The 17,883-nt window shown below is 45.3% G+C and overlaps 1 protein-coding gene across 2 annotated transcripts in view; it reads right to left on the bottom strand.

Annotated features, from left to right (window-relative positions):
• The window catches only part of LOC135378865 (uncharacterized), a 44,352-nt gene that overhangs the window by 15,766 nt on the left and 10,703 nt on the right, over nucleotides 1–17,883 (bottom strand). For both annotated transcript variants that reach the window (XR_010418594.1, XM_064612015.1), the window contains exons 2-4: nucleotides 15,966–16,060; nucleotides 8,718–8,967; nucleotides 816–983 (exon numbers count right to left, since the gene is read on the bottom strand). Coding sequence is in view for 1 of the 2 variants with exons in the window: in XM_064612015.1 (XP_064468085.1) it covers nucleotides 816–983; nucleotides 8,718–8,967; nucleotides 15,966–16,060 (513 nt within the window). In the remaining variant the exon portion in view is untranslated. The remainder of the gene's footprint in view (nucleotides 1–815; nucleotides 984–8,717; nucleotides 8,968–15,965; nucleotides 16,061–17,883) is intronic.

The following is a 17,883-nucleotide window of genomic DNA, read 5'->3' as shown; positions in this document are numbered from 1 at the left end:
AACCAACGCCACCAAGATAGAGAAAGCCTGCGCATTGCCTCCTCTCCCTACTTCGCTACGTGGACATATAAAGTCAGAATTCGTTTGCAACTGCGATTCACCGTTCTGCGAATTCAAGAACCAGCAAATGATTGCAGCTCTTTTGGAACCTGCACACCTAAATATTCACGGTAAAAGTGCAAGTGCAATTAGTTTTGAGAAAGATTGAGATCATTTTGCGCTTTACTTCCAAGTTTTTTTTCATTTATTATGCGGGGACGTTCAGTCACTACTCGCAGACGACAGCGGTTCTTCTCCATGGCCACGACCGCTGAAAGCACGTTCGTGATTGGCTACGGCTATTGAAAACACAGTCCTGATTGGCTGACTCTTAATTGCTACGTCACGTCGACGAGCGCGCAGGCTTTCTGTATCTAGGTGCTCGGTCATGCAGCATGTCACGCTTTCGTCTATGGAGCGATACATTGGAGGGCGGTTAGTGTTGTCAGTGCTGGTGCCTTCCCTTTGTGTGTGCGTTCAATTAGGTCACGTTGCACTTTTGTTGTTGTTGTACACGTTTTGTGTACACGTGTACACTCTTGCCCTGGCCCCAACTGGTGGCTGGCAGTATGTCTCAATAGTATAAAATATAATGTAGGTGCCATAATGTTTACACTGGCCAAACGCCGGGTCTTCGCAGCCCTCTCGAGATGTATACTCCCACTCCGTTCTAGGCGTTCATGGGTAAGAGTGTCCCCCCTTCCCCTTTTATTTAATCTTCGCTACAGTAATGACTGTGCGGAGATATGTATCGCGAACGTCTTCACGACACTCACCTCTGGTAAGAGCGTTAACGTCATGTTCTTTGGACAAGTGACATGCAACTCTGTGAACATCACGTTATTGTAAATTTCACCCTCTACTGGAACGTAATTGAAGATCTTGTGAAAAAGGGCAGCTGCCAGCTTCTTTTCCTCTCCAAGCTTGACACCGTCAAAAAAAAACTGAAAATAAATTGAAAGGCACGATGGATTAGTGGTCAGCATGATTTTATGCCTTATTGAAGCTGAGTGCACCTATTTATCCTACATCTGCAGAAAAACAACTTGGTCTAAACCACGTGACAATGATCGATATTATGCAAACAGTCACGGGGAATTAGGACGCACATTAGGAATACGCTGAAGGGAATCAGTGCCGAAGGGCCAGAGCGTGTACGAGGGCTAAATAAACAAAAGAAGCTCCAATGAGCATTACTTAATTAATTAATTAATCATTAGTGGCATTACGTCGCGAGATAACTATGATCATGAGCGACGCCACCGTGCGCCGAAATGTCAACATACCGCACACCGTATCTAACGTCCCTCGCGGAGAACGGCGTGTCATAGCAATTTGCTCCCTGCCATCAAGCTGCTGCCGTACTCAGCAGGATTCGAACCCGCAACCTTGGAATCACAAGGCGAACACGTTACAAACTGAGCATTACTTGTAAGAAGTGAACTTACAAGTGGAACGCAACACAACAACAGACCATGATGGTGGTATGAAGCCACCAAAGTTCACACACAGTTGACAACACCTCTGCCCACGGTCAACAAGTTACCGTCACCAGTGCAGTGTATTAAAGGGGAGTCTGGCCATTCGTTGGACCTGCATATACCTGAAGCTCCGCCCACTTTTTGAGGTCTCAAATCACAGGCCGAAATACAGCTCCCTGTTATTACAGGCTATCCAGTAGTTGTACCTCACTCTTATTTACAAGGTGCCACCATGTTGGGGAAACTGGATTGGTTTGGGTTGAAACGGATATCTCTGATGCAAATCGATGGATTTTGCAGCCACTTTTATCAAAGCCATCTGCATGGAGAGAGAAATGTCGGGAAGACTCGGAGCTGCAGAAATGTAGCAGAAATGGTTGCTGGCAAAACTGATTGACCGGGAGAGCGGCGGAACCGCTTCTTCGTACACAGACATCCACCGATATGAGCTGTTAATCCCGTAACATAAGCAGATGGAATCAAATGGCCAAAGTTGTATGCATGCAGAAAATTCGATTATATAACCTCATCAACAGCTGCGGAGCTCTATGCCATCCTTTTCTTTCTGCGGCACATTGTTGATTTTACCCCGCTGACTTGGGCACTCTTCACTGACTCAAAATCTGCACTGCAAGCTATTGAACATTCCGGCGTACGAGACTCCTCTGCTCCCCTAGTGACGGATGTCTTAATGGCTTACCACACTGTGTACGAAGCAGGTCACAGGCTGGTTCTCCAGTGGGTTCCAGCCTATTGTGGTGTCATGGGGAACGAACAGGCACACAGCGACGCAGAAGCAGCTCTCCCGTCTTTGAGACGGACGACTATTGCGCTGCTGAGAGGAGAGCGCCGTTCCATTCTTCGACTCCTCGTGACACTTCTGGCTTCCCGCCAATGGACAACTGACATTCTCTCCCCATCTATGCTGAGAAGAGTTGATCCAACGCTCGCTTTCCGCATGCCACGAAACACCTCTCGTCAACGTCCAGCATTAATTCATCGGATGCGAGTGGATGTGACAACAACACAAAGTGGATGTGACTTTTACATAGCGATGGGGCTTTTACAGCTCAATGGCGTTACCGCTTGAGACAAGTTGACTCTCCATTACGGTGTCACTGAGTGTGCTCTAGAAGATCTAGAAGAGCAAATCCTTCTTCATTGCCCACACGACCAGCCTTCCTGAACGACACTCTCCAGGTCTCCTAATCAGTTGGACTCTCGCCCTCTCAAAATGGCTCGATCCCTGGCCAAATCCAGCCGACCAACGCTCTGCCCTCAAAGCTCTTTTGACCTTTTGGACACCATAGGACTTCAATCTTCATTGTGAAGGGGTTCATTATTTCATTCCCCGCATCACCACCAGCAGTAGAGTATCGCCCCTGGCAATGAAACTCCCCATTCATCAACTTAAAATAAGGGTGTTGTTTGTTGTTTTTTCTGCAAGTCTCTTGAGATCGTGGTCTGCACTAGGATTAAAGTTTACAGCTGCACACGGGCCGACTATTCTGGGCCCAGGCCGGCCCGAGTGCATTGAGAGGTAGCTCGACACGGGCCTGGCCCGGGCCTTCCTGTGTATATGTGGCCTGGCCCAGCCCGATTACTCAGCGAATACAGCCCGGTCTCCCATTTCCTGCTGTGACTTACGCGTGTCTAGCGCTTATAAAACAAACTTATACGTAAGAGAAGACAACGCCACAACCATCATAACCATATACAAGACCTGGTAGTTTAACACCGCGAAAGCGCGAGACAAAATTACATCCGGAACGATTTTAGTACGAGGACAGCCTGCAGATAGAGCTCTACTTCCAAAGCGTTATAATACACATCCGTGAGTGATGAGAAATACAGACGTTATTGCTTGCACTATAGAGATACGAAACGAGGACTACAGGTTTTCTCGCTCATTTTAATCCATTGGTCACTCAATTTAGTCCAAGCGCTACCTAATTTAATCCAGTTGTCAACCAAATTAATCCAAACGCCAACCAGTCTAATCCAACCGCTACCCAATTTAATCCAAGCAACAGTATTCATAATGCAGTGTGTCAAACTGAAATTTGCACTAACATTTTTGGGATTCTTATCATGACTACAAATTCGATGACTACTGCTATCTGCCATATTCTACACGAGTATTCATCACTACTACTTGTCATTATGACATATCATGGCTATTTTGCATATACGGGTCATAACTCGAATTTCCGCGACTACAGCTGCTTCAAACAGTGCATTGCGAAGATTCATGACTACTGCATGTCATTATGACATTTCAGGACGATTTTAGACATATGGGTCCTAGCTCGACTTTGCGATACTACAGCTACTTCAAGCTGTGCCTAGCGATGATTTATGACTGCTGCTTGTCATTATGACATTTCATGACAATTTTGCATATATATGAGTCCTAACTCAACATTCCACGACTACAGCTGCTTCAAACAGTTTATTGCGAGGATTCATGACTACTGCGTGTCATTACTACATCTCTGGACGATTTTGGACATTTGCGTTCTAGCTTGACTTTGCGACACTACAGCTGCTTCAAGCAGTGTTATAGTCATAAATAATTGCTTGGCACTGCTTCAAGCAGTGCCAAGCAATTATTTATGACTACTGCTTCTCATTATGACATTTTCTGGCTATTTTGCATATATGGGTCATAGCTCGACCTCCACGACTACAGCTCCTTGAAACAGTGCATTGCGAGGATTTATGACCACCCTGTGTCATTATGACATTTCATGACTATTTTACATATACGCGTCATAACTCGACTTTCCATGGCTACAGCCGCTTCAAACAGTGTATTCCGAGGATTGATGACTACCGCGTCTCATTATGACATTTCCGGACGAATTTTGACATACGGGTTATGGCTCGACTTTGCGACCCCACAGCTGCTTCAAGCAGTGCGAAGCAGACTTGTACGTATCTTGAGTACGTACTCAAAATACAGTATTTTAAATACTTTTTCCGGTATTTTAGTACTCTACTCAATACTTTTTTGCGACAAGTATTTTTAATGTATTTAAAATACTTTTTTCGGTATTTGCTACTCAGTACTCAAAATACTTTCCTTCCTCGTCAAGCCATATCCAGCACGCTTCCCGCCGTGCTGAGATTTTCAGCTCACTGCAATTTAACCCCCTTTTTCTTCTTTTTCCTTTTTCGGGAATTCGCGAATCTGTCATTTATCCTCTTGTACAATAGGCTGATCCCAAGCCTGGCCTTGCTTGTCAATAGCCAACTTCGTCAGAAAACCGTTCCTATTCATATTGCCAGGTGAATCACCAGGGGATTAGGTACAAGATAATCCCGGCATTTATTTCATTGGTCATCAAAGCAATAAACATGTGCCAGAGGTTGAAAGACCCGAACCGACATACAGGAGGGATTACGAAGTTTTGGGTCAGAACATATCAACAAAGTTTACTTGGGTTCACCAAAGTTCACCAAACAATACTTGACACCAAGACGTTGCAAATGAAAGATATGAATGGCTGATCAAGTTTATTCCCGTCATTTGTAAGGCCACGTTCAGAATACGCGTTTCACTTACTGCTAATACTAAAGTACTTTAAAGAGTATCTTAAATACTTCTTAGAGTATTTAGTACTCTACTCAAATTACTTTCAGTTTTGAGTATTTTGTACTCTATTTTAAATACTTTTTCCGTAGAGTATTTAGTATCTGATTTTAAATACTTTTGCGCAGTATTTTGTACAAGTCTGGTGCGAAGTGATGATTTATGACTACTGTTTGTCATGATGACATTTAATGACTATTTCGCACTTACGGGTCATAACTCGACTTTCTACCACTATAGCTGCTTCAAACAGTGTATTGCTAGGTTCTGTGACTATTGTGTGTTATTATGACATCTCAGGACGATTTTGGACATACCGCTCATAGCTCGACTTTGCGCCACTACAGCTGCTTCAAGCAGTGCCAAGCGATGATGTATGACAACTGCCTGTCATTATGACATTTCATGAATATTTTTCATATACCAGTCATAACTCGACTTTCCACGACTACAGCTCTTTGAAACAGTGTATTGCGAGGATTGATGACTACTATGAAAGATGAAAGTCACTGAGAAGGTTAGCCAGCTGTAGGACTCGAACCCACATCTTCTGGATTACCGGTCCAGGGCTCTGCCAATTGAGCCAAGCTAACACACCTCCTCAGCGACTTCCAGGGTGCTGTCTGTCATTACTGTCTGTCGACTCTGCGCCACTACAGCTGCTTCAAGCAGTGCCAAGCGATGATTTATGACTACTACTTGTCATTAAGACGTTTCATGACTATTTTGCATATACAAGTCATAACTCGACTTTCCACGACTACAGCTCCATAACACAGTTTATTGGGACGATTGATGACTACTGTGTGTCACTATGACATTTCAGGCCGATTTTGAACGTACGTGTCATAGCTCAACTTTGCGCCACTACAGCTACTCCAACAGTGCCAAGCGATGATTTATGACTACTGCTTTCATTATGACATTTCAAGACTGTTTTGCATATATGGGTCATAACTCGACTTTCCACGATCACAGCTCCTTAAAACAGTGTCTTGCGAGGAATGATGACTACTGCGTGTCATTATGACATTTCAGGACGATTTTGGAATACCGGTCATAGCTCCCCTATGCGCCACTACAGCTTCTTCAGGCAGTGCCAAGCGATGATTTATGACTAGTGCTTGTCATTATGACATTTCAATACTGTTTTGCATATATGGGTCATAACTCGACTTTCCACGACCACAGCTGCTTAAAACAGTGTATTGCGAGGATTGTTGACTACAGCGTGTCATTATAGCATTTCAGGACGATTTTAGACATACGGGTCCTAGCTCGACTTTACGCCACTACAGCTGCTTTAAGCAGTGCCAAGCAATGATTTATGACTACTGCTTGTCATTATGACATTTCATGACTATTTTACATATACGCGTCATAACTCGACTTTCCATGGCTACAGCTCATTAAAACAGTGTATTGCGAGGATTGATGACTACCACATCTCATTATGACATTTCAGGACGAATTTGGACATACAGGTCATAGCTCGACTTTGCGACCCTACAGCTGCTTCAAGCAGTGCCAAGCGATGATTTATGACTACTGCTTGTCATTATGACATTTCAATATTGTTTTGCATATATGGGTCATAACTCGACTTTCCACGACCAGACTTCCTTAAGACAGTGTATTGCAAGGATTGATGACTACTCTGTGTCATTATGACATTTCAGGACGATTTTGGACATACCGGTTATAGCACACAAGATCACCGGTTACAAGATATAACAATTAAAGAAGCCGACCGATGACCCCCGCTGGTCTCACAATATAACCGCCTAAGCGGGGTGCAAGTCACGTGGCCTCTCATTGTTATTCTGCTCACAGCTTTGTCATCACGAGACGCTGGTGGCGAAAAATATCGCGAAATGTTATTTTGCAAGTGTTCAACTTTATGGGTGAGATTTTTGCAAGAAGGGAAAACAGAGAGCACATGTACCTTGGAAATAAAAACCAGAGAAGGGTAACGGTAATGGTAACAGAAACAGAAACGGTATATTACCGAAATTGGAGATGATAACGCTAACGGAAACGCATACCACTGTCCTCCATTACCGGAAACAGAAAGGGAAACGAAAATTATCGTCCGGTATTGAATTCGGCTAATGGCTATTCCGGTTGTGTGATGACATTTGACTATATTTTCATTTTATTTTGGTATTTTGATGACTCCATTCCCAGTAATGCTCTAAATACTACACGAGAGCATGAAAACAAAGCGCAATATTGGATCTCAAGGGTGCATCCTTCCCTTACCTACTCGTCCCAGTCTTCATAACTCCATGACATCAACACATGAGATTTATACAACATCAGACTCCACGCACTCTACTCCACCATAGCACGAGGATGACAACCTACGACTTTCTTTACTTTTTTTTTTTCATTTCACCGTGGCTGTGGCAGTATTGTTTACTACTGAGAGCGTCCGCCTATGAATGCGTTATAAGATGAAGGATACGCCCATCTTAGGTTGCTGGACTCAGAGTGACTGAAGATAGAAGTCTGAGTTCTATCTTCATGACTTCGTGACTGAAGACAAGTTCTTATATGTCTTTACGAAATCTTTCAAGCTGTGCGCACCCCAACGTCGTAAAATTACTTGTTTAGCGTGCACGCGTGACACCCAAGCTGCACTTGAGCAAAACAGGGTGCTGACAGAGCCGGACGGGCTGTCCTCACGCCAGACTTGTACGTATCTTGAGTGCGTACTCAAAATACGGTACTTTAAATACTTTTGCCGATATTTTGGTACTCTACTCAATACTTTTTGCGACAGGTATTTTTAATCTATTTAAAATACTTTTTTCGGTATTTTCTACTCGCTACTCAAAATACTTTCCATCCTCGTCAAGCCATATCCAGCACACTTCCCGCCGTGCCGAGATTTTCAGCTAACTGGAATTTAGCACCTTTTTTTCTTTCTTTTTTCGGGAATTCGCGAATCTGTCATTTATCCTCTTGTACAATAGGCTGGTCCCACGCTTGGCCTTGCTTGTCAATAGCCAACTTCGTCAGAAACCCGTTCCTATTCATTTTGCCAGGTGAATCACCAGGGGATTAGGTACAAGAGAATCCCGGCATTTATTTCCTTGGTCACAAAAGCAATAAACACGTGCCAGTCGTTGAAAGACCCGAATGGACATACAGGAGGGATTATGAAGTTTTGGGTCAGAACATATCAACAAAGTTTACTTGGGTTCACCAAAGTACACCAAACATACTTGACCCAAGACGTTGCAAATGAAAGATATGCTTAAGCATGGCTGATGAAGTTTATTTCTTTCATTTGTAAGGTCATGTTCAGAATACGCGTTTCACTTACTGCTACTACTAAAGTACTTTAAAGAGTATCTTAAATACTTCTTAGAGTATTTAGTACTCTACTCAAATTACTTTCAGTTTTGAGTATTTTGTACTGTATTTTAAATACTTTTGCGCAGTATTTTGTACAAGTCTGCCTCCCGCAGCTCTGTAACAGCCGTTCCATCACCAGAAACAGTAACAGAAACGAAAATATGGCAGTGACGAAGCTGGAAACGGTAACGAAAATACGTCCGTTACTCTCCCTTGAATTGAAAACATTGCATCCTTACCTCTGTAGTTTTTACATCAGTAAAGCGATACTCCATGCAGTGATGTACATCAGGCTTTGTCCCATCGATTGCTACGTCGTAGTGAGGAACGGGTTCAGAGTCCGAGGAATACCCTTCTTGTGTTTTGATCGCCACTTTTCCCAAACGCTCAGCGTACTTGTAGTGGAGCTTCTCCTTCCCAAACTCATTTTCAAACAGGCCCATCTCGACATAGTGATTTTCGCCAGCATGCATGACTGCTACGCGGAACCTGCAGCATCCGACAGAACGAGACCTTTTGTGACAGTTATGAACAGCATAAATGTCACAACAAAACTGAATGTCAAAAAGTGGCGTACGCGTCCCGTTTCCAGATAACGATATCATTCCAGATGATGGTTGGCTAGGAGCGGTGCTGTGCGATGGAATCCATTTTTAAGAGTGTCTGCTCTAACGGAAAAACTCACTTTACTCTAAAAACAGAATTTCACCTCAAAGCACACTGTGTGCCAATTATTGCCGCGAATGATAGGGTTATCGCTTGTGACAGGAGGACAATTTTCATATGTCTAAATTGCCACAAAAAGGCGTACACCTCCATCTCTTATCAAATCAGAAGTGGTAGCCCTATCATTCGTGGCAGTGGTTGGCGCACAGGGTGCTATGCAGCGAAGTTCTATTTTTAAAGCTTATGAACTGTCATTCCTACTGGCTTTTTTTTTTTTGCGATGGTTTCTACTTGACTCACTCGAACTTAAGTGTCAAACCAAATTTCAGCACTAATGTAACGTGATACGCTTCTCGCACTGAAATCTAAGGATGCGATTGAAGTCGCAAAAACACGGGGGAGGGAGGGGATCCCAGCCGCTACATTTCACATTCTTGATGGGTCGCAGGCTAGTAAGGGGGGGGGAAGCTTCAAAAAAGGGACAGCAAATGATATCCTTAAAGAAGAATGGAAAGCACTTGGAACATGTATCTTTTTACTGCGTCATATGATCATATGATCTAGATGCGTCATATGAGCAGACTTCATTCAGGAACCGTCACGCAAAATATTTCATTGGGGAGGTGCGAATTTACTGAGATAATTGCATTGCAAGCGAGGGCGCAGCGGCAACGACCTCACCCAGCGGCTCCTCGCGTCTCGTGACGTCGGGAGTCAGAGTGTTTTTCATTGGCCACCGAGAATCGTCTGCTAGCACGTAGCTACCAGTCGAAATTCGTGAAGGGCGCTGCAAAAAGAAAGAAAGAACGAAGGCGATCACCTCAGTATTGGCGGTCACATGACGTTGCAGCCTGTCAGCCAGTGTTTTCTTACCCGCGAAATTGAAATCTGTCGTGTGTGTCTCAGGGCTTGTAACGATAATTTCTAGTTCTCCCGATATATTTGTTCTCGAGTCTTTCCATGAGCCTTTAAGGTGCTACTAAAGACAAAAACCTTGTGTTTTCCGGGATCCTACTAAATTTATGTCATTGGAATCCACGTGCCCGATACTGCATAAGATATTCTTCCGCTACGTGAAGTAGCATAAAATTGCTACTTTTGCCAACTGTGACGCCATGATGTGCCCAACCTAGCCATGCGTCTGGCAATACTGCTCCTCGAGAGTCCATTTCCGCCTCTTTCCCACAGCTGCTGGCAATTTCCAACGCTTAGAAAAGGGTGGAGACGCTTGCGCTGGTGCTAGGAGAAAGACGCGTGCCTACTCTAGATGACGTCATCTATTCCAGGCCAATCCGAGTCCTTGCACTTCTTGGGAAAATTCGTGCAAGGTTGTGATGTTCATATATATTTTACATATACTCAGTCTTTGAGCCAGGTTCTTTTATAGTACGACATAAACTAGCATGTTTTAGTCTGTCATCGACCAGTTTTCATTATGTACATATCTTTCACACTCTGTCATTACGCTTCTATAGTGTATGTATACATGTCCTATTACTGCAAATTAAATGTATAAACGATCTGTTGGTGGATCCGACGGAAATTTAAAGCACTTTAAAGCACTCCTCCACAACCCTTCGACGACCCTTCCCAAACGCTACACAACCCTTCACAGCGCTAACACATGATTGCGCTCACAGCCAAACCAGCCTTCCGGGCTTCCTCTGATTTAGGTTGGCGCAGCCTCATCCTTCTTTCGCCGCCGCTCCCCCGCCAAACCTTTATAACCCATGGTGCCCCCACGCCACGCACGTCTGAACCTGTCGACCACCACAGCTGACCGCCGGCGGGCCACGTGGCGCTCTCCATGTGCCCTCTCCTTTCTGTTGGTTGCACGTTGTCAACCGTTCGCATAGTTTCGTTTTTTTCTCTTCTTCTTTATAAGCTGCCTAAATAAAAGCGAACTGCAGGAGCCGTTTTTTTTAGTTCCTGCGAGCCGACGAAATTGCTGTGTTATCAGCTCCTTGAGCGCGTCTTCGGTCACCTGCGGCGCCATCTAGTTTAAGGCGGGCCAACTACGCTCTGGCAGCGCGCGTCCGCCATATTTTGGGCAGGGATGGAAGCGTTGCCCGCACGCGGACAGTATGGCTCTGTTATAACCGCGCGTCTGGGGTGGTCTTTTGTCGTCTGCAGCCTGGGACTTGGTCTGCTTTCTCATCGAAGCATCGCTCTTTTCATGAGTGGAACGTCCATATATGTAATATCAGTCTGTTGTTGCGTGCCCTTCTGCAGCCAACGTGACGTGAGAGACGCCAAAGGAAACGAGGCGTGTGCACAAACTGTTTGGCGGCTGAAGTTCACATGATACATGGCTTTCCCAATAACTATCGTCAGAAGCGTTCTGTTGCCATTCTAAACGGACGAGGTATAAATACCTCGCAGGCAAAATCATAGACCACGTACAGGGTGTTCAAAATTAAGCTTTCACGAGCGCTACGCAAACACAGCGATGAGAGGAAACCGGATGATAACTTTACGCTACTTGTGTAAGAAACAGGTACTGCTAACTATGTAGCACCTGTTTCTTACTCAAGGGACAGAAAAATAGCACCAGTTTTCTTTTGCTCGCCTATTTATAAAGTGCCAATGAAAGCTTAATTTTGAACACCATGTATAGTAGGACAGTAGGAAGCATCGGCGAAAGCATGCAACACATGCATGACTGCTACGCGGAACCTGCAACATACGACAGAACGAACTGAGGTTATGGTGAGCAACACAGTAAGGTCACACATTCAAAACACACGACTCGTCTTGAAATGTGCATAGGAAACAACACAGCATGCATAAATGTGGTGTACCGTATCTCAAAGTCGACAAGGCAACGCGAATGGAAGTTGAATTCGTATATGACACGCACAATAGCTGTTCCCGCCAGCGCGGCCAGCCGTGCCAGATGCACTCATATGTTCACAAAAGGCGTCCACAAGTCTTTAGGAAAACCCATCTGGTATGTTCGTCAAGTCTCTCGACCACTGAATATTGTCGTTCGCCATCGCGCGTTCGCTTACCATACACGGCACCATATGTACGATGTGTCAAAGATATGGCCGAATGTCATCTGCAGGAAGGTGGCCAGACTGACTTTTGAAAGGGGTCTATTTCATGTCCCTGGATCAACACGTTCCTCCATCCCTCTCCACTCACCACGTATGCGCGCCGTGCCGTCCTCCTCTCCCCCTGACCTACTTCCGCGAACGCTTCACCTGTACTCCTTGTCTCCCCTTGGAGCGGCTCTCTCCACTTCCCTGGCCACAGACCGACCACGCCGCGATTCTTTCGTAGCGAGGACTCTAATGTTAACGCATTAAAAAGAGCTCGCGTGGCGTAGTGGTAGGAATGACCGCCCTCCACACTGAGACCGAGATGTAACGCCGCTTCCAATTCCCGCAAAGGCTCCCTCAGGTTATCCCTGGGTTTTCCGGCTGATGTTTCAGACCAATGTCGGCACAGTTCCTTCTGAAGTCGGCTCAGAACGCATACTAACCCCCTGCTTCTCCCCCCTCTTCCTGCTGTCCTCTCTCCATCTGTCCTCGTCTGTACACGCTCATAGCCACAGCTGCTTCGCGGCGCTCACACGAAATAAAAGTTGTGGAACTCTCAACCAAGCTCTGTCCGCTCTTCTGCGTCTGAAATAAGGTCGTGGTAGTGGTCTTGTGTTCATTCACAGTTGACGCTTCCGGAACCACGACTGTCGCTCTGGGGGAATGTGCCGACATATGTCTGAAAACGTCTGAGGAAAACCCAGAAAAAACCTCAGACCCCAGCCGGCCCCGGGATTCGAGCCCGGGTACCCACCTAACCCACCCACCCACCCACCGTTTCCACCTCTGTGAGGCCTAAAACGGCGAGCCCTTTCGACAGCACCACCACCACCACGCTTCCGTAGACGCGGACGCTGATCGAAAATATCTGTCATGGGCAGATCACCGGCAGGCGCTTATATTATTGACGCCTCGCGCGGGACGTCCGACGCTGAGCGAAGTTCGCAGCGTTTTCGCTGTACATTCGCTCCACGGAGGTTGGTTTTAATGCACCGCTACTTGCTTATGAAAGAACAGAAGAGAGAATTTCTCGTTGTTTGTGCGTTTCCTCTGTGTCGGAGTCACTTCTCCTCACGTTTCACCAGTTGCATTACTTATTTATATCATAAGTCAGCCTCGCTCAAAGATTCCCCACGCAAAATGTGAATGTCATCTGTGAATACCACGCGCTTCCAGGAATCTTCGAAGGAACACGCAAAACTTGATAGTTTCGGGTTCACAAAGAATAGATGGTGTCGTCGGGAGCTCTGGCGCTTCTGAAGCTGCTCACTTTGAAACAGCGCGTCTCGGCACCCCATTGGAAGGTTGAGACTCACAAATTGAACTTGGGAAAACTAACGTTGCCAGATAGATTGGGCCGTCGCACGTCATACAAAACTATAAATTAATTCCTGGCGCATCACAGACAGAAACGCAGTTTCAGTCGAATACAGCGTGATGCGCACGCTGATTGGCTGTGTCATAAATCCCGTAGGATTCCGAATACACTAGATTTTAACGGTAACGTTTACTAACATTTAACGTTTACGTTAACTAGATTAACGTTGCCAGATAGATTGGGCCTCGCACGTCATACAAAACTATAAATTAATTTCTGGCGCGTCACAGACAGAAACGCAGTGTCAGTCGAATACAGCACGATGCGCACGCTGATTGGCTGTGTCATAAATCCCGTAGGATTCCGATTACACTAGATTTAAGGGCCAGTTATCACTTGGCGACGCCCGAAGCGGAGTCGTGAGCGGGCGGCGGAAATAGACGCGTATTTCCGGAGTCTGGAGAGGAGAGACGTCGAGGGAAAAAAAACTGCCATGCCGACCTTCTTTCACGACGTCGGCGAGAGCGGCCGAGAACGACAGCTGGCGACCAATTAGGTGACACAGAAAGCACCAAGGTAGAAGCACTGAAGCTCCACCCACTTTTTCAGCTTTCCGACCAATGAGGTCTTGAAATATAGGGCGCTATCGGTCAACCTATCCTGACCATTCGTCCCCGTATCCAACTTCGGCAGCGCCATTTTGGGTGGCAACTGTATTGGGTGGGATTGCAATTGATACTTCTCGCAATCTGCAAAACTAGTGGATTTTTCGTACAAATTTGATAAACGCCACCTAGGGAGCGTAAGGCACGTGGGGAATTATCGTCTGCTTCTGTCGTTGTACCGCTGCCGACAGAACCACCTGCTGGGACACGTTCCGTTGCCGGTACGATTTTTAAACAAATCTACATTAATAATTGGAATATAAAGGCAAAAATGTTTATATCCATGAAGTCAGGCAATTAAATGTAAGATTGCACAGCACAGTGCCGTTTTGTTCTGATTTCGTTGTGAGCGCCGTGTTCACTATGCCTAACACCGGCGACAAGACGTATTATTTTCAGTTAGATGTCGATGGATGAGCATAAGTTGAAAGTGATTTCCGAGAAACGTATATGAGGATATACATTTGCAGTATGAAATCAGAATAGTCTGTGAAAATTTTTTGTCACGAAAACGCCGCTTCACTGCTTCTGTTTTCGTCGCCATATTGGATGGCAGTAAGGTGTCATTGCGGCCCCTTTGGTAAAAAGTAAACTAATCAGAGGACCGTAACTGTGACTGACAGGTCGAGCATCTTTTTGTGACTCCTCCCAGTGCACCAAGGTAGAAGGTTGTGTTCCTCCCAGTGTCTAGATTCCCTTTTAGTATACAGCTCTGGGGGACGCCGAACACAGGGTGGCGAGAGTGTCCACACCAACGTTCGCCATAGTCTCGAAATATACCGACGAGAGCGAGATAAGCGAGACTTCCGCACGCGCCAGCTGTGGTTAGCACGTGGATAGCGAAGCGGAAAATAAACAGCGCGGTCAGAAATGGAAGCGTACCCTCTTGTCTTGGGCCTTTAAAGGTACTATAAAGCAGTCGAGGTCGAACCTATGCAATCAACCTGACGTGAGAGTGCTGGATTCAAAGGTTCAGCACAACAAGTAATATGCGCAGGAGTTTACTCTAAGTATTTTTAATTGGTAAATAAAAACGCAGTCAAGAATGTCGGGGCGACGCCTGGTGGGAAGAAGTCTTCAATTTGTCAAGCAACCCTGTAAACAAGGAGACCGATAAACACATGGCTTTCCTGCTGGGATTTGCAATACTACTTTTTGAGAAAATGTAATTTGCGTGAAAGAAAATAAACAAAAGCCGAATCTTGCATTCAGTAGCTAAACGTCTATACCTGGGCCTTGTTTCAGCACCGTGGCCCTGCTATCGTACGTCGCTCTGTTTGGCCCAGAGTCATGCGCATGAGACATTTTCGCCGCCGTACTTGGCGGAGTGGGCGTTTCGTAGATCTGCTTCGTCACAGTGTTGCCAGTATATCTAAATTTGCATTTTTCGGGAGTTGTAATGTCTGCGTGAGAAAATTTTGCGGCATTTTACTCCTGAGGACCTACACAATTCAGGGCTCACAAAACATGAGGTTGCACCTAGACTGATTTATAGTACCTTTAATGTCTTAGGCCTGGAGGCTTTGTATGCATTTGTCCTTTCTATGTGTTCCAGCCTCAGACCATTAATTACCCTCATCTTCTTTCCTTTGATTGGTTGGGCAATGCCGTCCAGAGGTGGTCAGTCGCGCGAGGAGGGACTGTTTGGACGGCGCCGAAAAACGTCCCTCTCGTTACGTGTAAGCGACCTTTCTGCCGTTACGACAGCCGTTGCGGGTGCTCGCCCGATAGTGGGATGGGAGGACGTAGCTTTAGTACGTGGCGGCACTTTAATATTAGGCCAATTGTACATACCTGACTGGAGTGACGTATGTGAAGAAGAAAAGAGCCACCGATGCTCCAACGAACAAGTGGGCGGGCAATTCTCCGATTACTTCCTTGGTCGGGACCTGTTACCGCAGGAACAGCGTAAGAAGACAGGATAGATTATAGAACAGGGATAGGATACGCTTGGAAATTTCTTGCTAACGATGATTCGAAGAAAAAATGAGTGCGATTAATATAATTAATGCGATGGCAACGCGTTAGCATTAGACGTTCGACTTGCTTCTAATTCCTTCTCTTATGCTTCTTTTCTGCTTCTTAGGTACAGGTACTGCTTCAGTACCTATGTATGTACTTACCGAAAAAACAAAACGTGGTGCGAGGAAACTAATCAGAAAATGTTTGTTCCTGAAACGTCGGTGAGTACAGGCATGGCACTAATAACACATGTACGTTGCAATTTCCATCTTGTATTGAATTACTTGCCTGGTGACTGCGACTTATACAAAGGGGCGACTTATAGTCTGGAAAATACGGTATTCTGAATATGTATTTCATTAATTGTATTGTTCTTTGCTACACATATTACTGTAATGGGTTCTCTCTTTTATTCCTTAATTGTTCTGTTCCTTTTTTCTCTTCCTTCAGGGCTATTTAAGTGGATAGATACTGGTATTAGTGACTGTCTCCGTCAAGCAAAGACGGCCCACATGCCAAAAGGCATAGACCACCCTGTTTTCTTTTCAATGTATAAAGCCAGTACAATAAAGTTATTATTATTATTATTATTATTGTTATTATATTATCATACACTTATTATCATGTGCATAAGTCGCACCGCAGATAAGCCGCATTCGCAGATAAACCGCTGTCAATACGACTCGACCGATTTGTGCGGTCAACCAAGGGGAAGCAGATACAAAATCAATAGATGAGAGCCGTACGCTCCATCAGAGCCTAACATGACGTCACAGTTATCGAAACTAAAAATTAATTTTCTCTAACTTCCGCTTCACGTGGAGCCAAAATATTTGCCAGGACTGTAAAGCGAGACAAGAAGATTTCAGTTACATAACTTTGGTAGGATATCAAGACACGAGATTTAGTCCGTAGTCGCACTTCAAGACGCACTGAGCCGATGCGATATACTTAAAATTCGGAGGAATGGACTACCATGTCGCTGAAGAAGCACCGTACATAGTTTACGCTGGTAAAAAAAAAACTCATCCCAGGTTCTATGCTCTAGGGAATATGTCGTCGAGCGCTGAAACGTAGTGACCTTAAAATGACGTAGCCTTTGACGTGTGACCACGGCAAGATGGCGGTTTTGCGAAAAAGCATCCCTTTGAAGGTAGTAAGGAAAATGACGGGCTTATGCCACCCCGTGCTCCTCGTGACATCTGCCGAATGTCTTCCAACATGGTACGGAGAGCAGGGACCGACAGTGTGCCAGCTCAGTTGAAGACAGGCGGGTTATGTTGGTGGCGTACTCTAACGACGCGTTGCTTCTAAACTTTGCTTGTACCATTGCTCATTAACCTTGTAATATTGCTTATTCACCTTGCCTGTAAACACGCTAAATATTTTAAATTTGCCAGTAAAATTGCGGTAAAACACCCGTGCGACGTCTGGCGGGCCAATGTGTCAAGAGACAGTGATCTATGTTCCCGATCGGCTTGCTGCTCACGATGACTACGTAGCTGACTTCTCTCCTTCTAGACCCAGTGTTGTGCGCATGGAATGTAGTTTCGCCGCCATATACTGGCGAGCAATCAGCAGTCGGTGGCAACTTCGACACGCTGTTGCCCGTAATTTCCTATATTAGTTTTCTAAAAAAAAACTACGAGCGCTGTTGGGACGAAAATTGGCTTAGGAGCACTGTATGAATGCTTATAGATAAATATAATGCATAAATACAGAGCGAATATAGCGAAGGTTAAACATTTCG

The sequence above is a fragment of the Ornithodoros turicata genome, chromosome 1 (assembly GCF_037126465.1).
Source record: "Ornithodoros turicata isolate Travis chromosome 1, ASM3712646v1, whole genome shotgun sequence".
NCBI lineage: Eukaryota > Metazoa > Arthropoda > Arachnida > Ixodida > Argasidae > Ornithodoros > Ornithodoros turicata.
The sequence above is the reverse complement of the archived record's forward strand: the minus strand, read 5'-3'. Positions and strand labels throughout refer to the sequence as shown.